A 6,979-nucleotide genomic window follows, 5' to 3' on the forward strand; every position below is an offset into this window, starting at 1 on the left:
CGTATGTATTAAGGTGAGCCAAAATTAAATTAGCGAATTTATGGCTAAAATTGAACCAAAAAAATCATTGCAAAGAAAATTTTTTTGTTTGACTATAAGTATAAATATTACGAAAAAAATATCTTTTCATTTAAAATATCACAATATAGGCTTTTGGGAATAAAATTGTTTACATTGCAAAATTTGGTAGAGCATAAAATGTCCAGAACCTGTGCCACGCCCACTAAAATAACTAAGCACTAAATTAAGATACAGAACTATATTTTGGTAGAGGGGTTTGTAGTAATAAGTGAAACCTGCAGAGAAAAATTTTTTAAAAGTGGGCATGGTCCCGCCCCTAAACGGTTTAATGCACATACTATATCTACCAACCCGCTGAATCTAGCTTTATAAAACTGCTGACAAGACTACTTTTTAGCATTTCTTCATGCGCTCTGAAAATGGGTAAAATCAGATAATAACCACACCCACTCCCTACATAATGGTTATATTGAAAACTAGTACTAAAAGTGCGACAACTCACTGAATAAAAGCGCCTCCAGCATTCAGTTTCACAACTAAAATGATATAGAAGGGATTTAGAGGTTTTGTTGTAAAGGTTGGACAGGGGGCTTAGCACCGCCCACCTTTAGATAAAATCCAATACAATAAGTTAATAGATCTTGCGAAAATAGTGCCCTTAAGTTTTTAAATCTACGCCCAAAAAATGTCGAAATCGCGCTACCACTCTTCGAGAACTTAGACATCAAATATCTAGACTCCAGTGCATTTGGCTGTTTTTTAATGAATATATCAGTCCAACTGTGAATCCAAGTATTGAAATTCGGGGAGAACATTTTTGAGATGACAACATGCCGTATACCCGAAGACCGTGGAGAGTTGATTCGGCGCCGTTCGCAGCAACTCGGACTGACGTATGGAAGGACTTGGCGCTTTTTCGACGAGATCTTAAATTGAAAGCGTACAAAATACAGCTTGTGCAAGAACTGAAGCCGCTCGATCTTCCCAAGGGACATCGCTTCGCTCTATGGGCTCTTGAAAAGTTTCAAGAAGATCTGACGTTTTCGAGCCAAACTTTGTTCAGCGATGAAACCTCTTTCTGGCTCAATGTGTATGAAAACAAACAAATTTGCCGCATTTGGGGCGAAAAGCAACCAGAAGACATTCAAGAGCTGTCATTTCATCTAGAAAAACTAACGGATTGGTGTGGTTTGTGGGTCGGTGGAATCATCAGTCCATATTTTTTCAAAAATGATGCCGGTGAGAACGTAATCGGTAATGGCGACCATTATTGCACCATGATAATCCACTATTTGAAGCTCGTGTTCTCGGCAATATTTGGTTTCGGCTAGATAGCACCACTTCCCACACATCGCATCAATCAATGGAGTTCTTGAGAGAGCGCTGCGGTGCGTAGATAATTTCACGTTTGGAGCCGGTTCATTGGCTACCAAGACCGTGTGATATCACACCGTTAGACTTTTTTTGCGGTGATATGTAAAGTCTAAAGTCTATGCTAACAATTTAGCTTCGATTCAGGCCTTTGAGCAAAACATCACGCGTATCATTCCCTGGTTACCAGTCGAAATGCTCGAACGAGTCATCGAAAATTGGACTCAACGGATGGGCCAGCTGAGACGTAGCCGCAGCCAACATTAGACAGATTTTATTTTCAAAAAAAAAAATGCCAAAGAATGTTTTTTCGAGCGATAATTTACATTCCCTATTCAATTTGAAGTTTTTGGGTTTTTTTAGAGTAAGCAACCTCGAAATAGATCACGCTTTAGTTTTATAAAGGGTTTCAGTCTTGTGCAGTATATAAGAGTTTTTGGTTACCAAAACGGAACCAAGTATCCAAGCGAGATGCCTGCAAGGATCGACCTCATAATCTAACCTAACCTAACATGATTGTCCTGATTCTGCTTCTCTGTTACTCAAGGTAGTACTAAGCTTGGTAACTACTTTATAACTTCTGCATAAAAGAAAAAGTTCAAGTGCTATATTTCGAAAATGACTTGAAGTCAATAAAAATACTAAAATTAACATAAACTACGAATTAAGTGCCACTTTATGGTAAAAATCCTTTGAGAACGGCTTTATAATCAAACGACTAAAGCAAACACACAGACACATTTTGGCATGTAAAACACACATACAAGTGCGCGTGTGCTCCAAAATTCCACACACTTAAATGCAGAAGCGGAAATCAGGGTCACCAACACAACCAACAGCAGCAGCAACATTTATCTGCGCTGCTAAACTTCTTAGCGTACAGTACAGATCTGCAAATTATTTTTTGGTACACTGCCAAGTGGACTAACGAGAAACATGCGCTGCGCTGTGGCGCTGCGTCGAGTTGCGGCGTCTCGTATGGCAACCGAATTTCCTTGATCCTTTATTTGATTATCATTAGTGAGTTGGTGCTGCAGTCGCCGTGGCAGTGGAAGCGCGGCGCAGACATGCAGGCGGACAGACAGCAGAGGAAGCAAAAAGCAAAAAAGCAAAACTTTGAGCGCAGCAAGCATATATACAAGTATGTCGGTGTGTTTGTTTGTGTGCGCTGGCACAAGCACTAATGTGTTGGCAACGACATGTCTGACCAACATTTCGCCTTCCACCAAAGCTTTGTAAGGATTTCTATTGAGCATGTATTTGTGCCACAATCATGTCTTCTACATGCAGCTTTGTAGCTGTATGTGTGTGTTAGTAAAGTCGTCAATGTGTGTGCTTGCATTCTTGCTCTGCTTTTGAAGGCTAATGCAGGCTTTGAGTAGCGCTACTGTGGCCTGGCCTTTTGAGACACGACATTCCATGTTGCAAGAGCGATAGTATATGAATCAAGGTTGCCGACATTACATAATGGCCATAGCAAGCATTCTTGTAATGCACACACGCACACACCCAAAAGCATTAGCATGCATTTGCATATAAGCAGCCGGTTTATAGCTGCGATAAATGTTTGTGCGGCTGTGCATATTTTAATTTTGTCAAAGACGCTTGTGGGCTTGTCAATTGCACAAGCAGCGGCCACAGCAACAGCAAAGCAGGCATGCAAAGTGCAGAAAAAAAGCAAAAAAGAATTGAAAATATATTAAATAGCAAAATAAATATAGAATCCGTTCACTTTGCCTGCACAACTTCGACCTTTGCAAAGCAAGCAAATTTGTTTCGCTAAGTCTGTAATTATCAATTTCGCTCTCTCTCTTCTTCTTTCTCGTTCTATCTACTTTTTTTTTTTACTTGGTTGCATTTTGTAATTTCCTTGCGCTCATTTGCTTTGAAATTAATGGCGGCTTAACTTGACGTCTACTGCCAATTACTCCCAGCCACAATGAACAAATTAAAGCTACAACAATAACAACAAAGCGCAGCTAGCTGCTAATTTATTTTTATACCCTAAACAAGGTGTGTTAAGTTTGTCAAAATGTTTGCAATACCCCAGAAAAAACGTCGGAGATTCTATAGAGGCCTTTATATAAATGATAAGCCTGACGAACCGAGCTGATTTAGACATTTTGTTGGACATGACTGAACTATCAAAATCAAGTCCTTGTATGAAAACCTTTTTTATTTGGCAAGATATCTTAACGAACTTTAGTGCATATTATTATGTGAAGCATCGCTATAATTTCCGCAGAAATTGTTCAGTTTGGACAACTATATAGCTGCCATACAAACTGAACAGTTGGAATCAAGTGCTTCTATGGAAAACATTTTTATTCGACAAGATATCTTAATGAAACTTGGTAAGAATAATTACCTCAAGTGTTGCTATATTTTTCGAAGAAATTGTTCAGATTGGATAACTATAGCATATAGCTGTCATACAAACTGAACGATGAAACTGAAGTCCTTATAGGAAGAACTTTTTCATTTGAGAAGGTATCTTCACAAAATTTGGGATGGATCATTACCTTAAGCGTCCCTATAATCTCTGAAGAAATTGTGCTAATCGGATCACTATAGCATATAGCTGTCATACAACTGAACGATAAAACTAAAGTCCTTATATGGAAAACTTTTCATTTGACAAGCTATCTTCACAAAATTGGACACAAGTAATTATACAAAGCATCCTAACTACCTACGGAGAGATGGTTTAGATCGGACCACTATTGGTTATAGCTGTCATACAATCCGACCATTTTAAACAAGTCCTTATTTGGAAAAAAATTTTATTTAACAAGATATCTTCACAAAATTTGACATGTAGTATTGCCAAAGACAACGCTACAATCTCCCAATCGGCCTACTATAGCATATAGCTGTCATACAAACTTACTGATCAAAATAAGGAAAAATATCGGTTTCTACCTTTGTATGCGCTGAAAAGTCCAACTGTGTAGGGTATTATAGCTTCGGTGCAACCAAATTTAACGTTATTTTCTTGTTTGTGCATGTATTTGGGTTTTATTGCTAACGGCAGCAAATCGAAACAGCAAAGCAATAAGTACGCAAATCTGACAAATAAAATATTAAGCAGGCAATTGTGGTTGCTTACTGAGGTATTAGTAGTCCAATAATGCAATTTGTGCTAAATGATTCAGTAAGCGCAATGGCTAGCAAGTTGTAACCGAAATCCTTTTGGTTCTTGTTTTTAGTGGGAGTATAGATAAGTATCTTCACAGTTATTTGTTATTAATAATAGAAAAGTCATACTCTCAGTATTCACCAACTTGAAAAGGATAGTGCTAGGTAGCCTTCTTGAGGCGGTATACTAGTCTAGAAAATTGAAGTAATCGAAGTTTTGTGCTTTTTCTAGTTCGATAGTTAAGATATTCAAAAATATTTTTTTTAAAGATTTTTCAAAATTCGAACTATTTTCGAAGTTATAGTCGTTGTAGTGGTTCGGGACTCTTAAGGCGGTATTCTAGTCCAGAAATTTGAAAAATTCGAAATTTTGTTCTATTCATAGTTCGATAGCTTATTTATTAAAAAATATCATTGTAAAAGGACTTTTCGAATTTAAATCTATTTCTGAAGTAATAGCCGCTTTAGTGTTGCGAGGGATTAGATCCACTTGTACATTTCAAAAAATCGATTTTTGTGCATTTTTGTATCGATGGACCTATAGTAGAGAATATCCTTCGAAAAGTAAGTTCTTAAGTAATCAAACCAGATCGGCTGTGTTGGCCTTCGCGTTTACTCCTAATTCGAATAACTCCTACGTGTAATTTATGGTATGTTGCTCATACGCCATGACGAAAATTTGAAGTTTATCAAGCGAATAGTTAGATTAGATAAGTAAATGAGGATTGCACCGCTACCTAGGGTGTATTGTGCAAATACTTACAGAGATAAAGGCGTATTTGTAAGAATTTTGTTTTTCAGAGACGGTGAACAAAATTTCTCCGAAATCGCTGGAAAAGTCTGCCTGAAATTTTCACTGAGCCTGCTTCGATACACCCGTATTTGTCAGATAATGATTAAGGGTATAAGGTTTTGGCTATAAATTCGATTTTTGTAGACGCTCTGTAGTAGGTATATTTTTTCACAAAAAACTACCTTTTTTGGAGAGCCGTCAAAAATCGAAATTTTTACTAACCTGTCGATAATGTCTTGTATGATCTGTATTCATCCATTGTAATAAAAATTTTTGTTCTGCTTTTTGCATTTGAGTTAATATTAAGCAAAAACTCTTCCGCAGAAGTAGAAAAAACAACTCTGACTATATATGGTCATACAACAGTATAGGTTTAATACTAACATTTCTAAATTTTGCTTAAAATGATAACTGATATTTAACTGATATAAAAAAGATACCTAACTAATATCTAACTGATATATAACTAGAATTTAACTGATACTTAACTAACACATACTTTAAAAAAGCGTATAAAAGTCAAAAAACTAACTTCAAAAATGAGTTTAGACATGCCAAAAATATTCATAAAACCAATACACTGCACACATTCAGAAAGAGCAAAAATTTGTGCATAAACGCCTAAAAGTATGCTGAACAGTAGTTAAGTGCAGAGGTTAACATAAAACTCTTAATGCATGTGTAAATAACAGAAAAGCGGTAATGCAATTGTAAGCATTGTACTTTTGGTCTGCCGACTTTAGTGTAAGTAATATACATATAAACTAAGCGTGTATGCGTGTGTGTTTGTGTATTGGTGACAATTTGACAGCGCAATTATTACGATATTGCTGTTCGTTGGCATTTAGCCACGGCAGTTGGCTGCCAAGGCGTACCTACCTGATCGTTTGCTGGCGTCGGTGCAGCGGGCATTTGCGACATTGGCAACGCGCTGGCTGGTGCCGCCTCAGCGTTGACTATATCGTTGCTCGTTGACATGTTGCTGGTGTGTGCGATTTTTATTTACAGTTTTAAACGTTTTTATAAATTTTGTTGTTATTTTGTGTTTTTTGTATTTTTATGTTTTTTTGTAAAATATTTATGTTGTTTGTTGTGTTTTAACACTTTCTTTCACTTGCTTGTTTTGTTTGATTTATTTATTTTTGTTTTTATTTATTAAATCAAATCTCCTTGTTTTGTTAAGATTTTTGCGTAAAAAATGCTTAAAATTATTTTGTATTTATTTTTTTTTTTTTTGTTTTTCACTTATTTTCTGCCAGTGTCTGTTTTAGTAAAGTTCTTTGATTTCCCAATTTTCAAGCGTGTGTGTGCTTTGTTGTTATTTTATTTCGTTGCTGTAAAAAGAGAAAAGCCAAAAGAGAGAGAGAGATGTGCCAAAATTAATTGCTGTGCTGACAATTTTCGTTAGTTTTTGCGGTGCCTTCACTTTTCGCCAACGCCAAACTTCACTCAAGTGCTTCGCAGCACAAAATGCCATTGTTTTAATTAATTGCGATGTTACCATGTGCGCATAATTTAAAAGTCAAGAATAAGAAACCGAATAGCTTTTTGAAATTTTCACATAAATTTTGAAAAATTAAAAAAATAAATTTTAAAATTATGAATTAAATAAAAAAAAAATTTTTAATTAAAAAAATTAAATAAAAAAATTAATAA

The 6,979-nt window shown here is 36.1% G+C and overlaps 1 protein-coding gene across 5 annotated transcripts in view; it reads right to left on the reverse strand.

Annotated features, from left to right (window-relative positions):
- Nucleotides 1–6,979, reverse strand: part of LOC120776642 (venom dipeptidyl peptidase 4) — a 144,259-nt gene that overhangs the window by 22,755 nt on the left and 114,525 nt on the right. Inside the window, exon 1 of one of the 5 annotated variants that reach the window (XM_040107470.1) lies at nucleotides 6,203–6,396. The exons of 2 other annotated variants lie outside the window; for them this stretch is intronic. In XM_040107470.1, coding sequence (XP_039963404.1) covers nucleotides 6,203–6,301 — 99 coding nt within the window. In that variant the 5' untranslated portion in view covers nucleotides 6,302–6,396. Of the gene's footprint in view, nucleotides 1–6,202; nucleotides 6,397–6,979 lie in introns of those variants that run through there. 2 more of the 5 variants (XM_040107471.1, XM_040107473.1) reach the window with 2 other exon arrangements.

The sequence above is a fragment of the Bactrocera tryoni genome, chromosome 5 (genome assembly GCF_016617805.1).
Source record: "Bactrocera tryoni isolate S06 chromosome 5, CSIRO_BtryS06_freeze2, whole genome shotgun sequence".
Lineage (NCBI taxonomy): Eukaryota > Metazoa > Arthropoda > Insecta > Diptera > Tephritidae > Bactrocera > Bactrocera tryoni.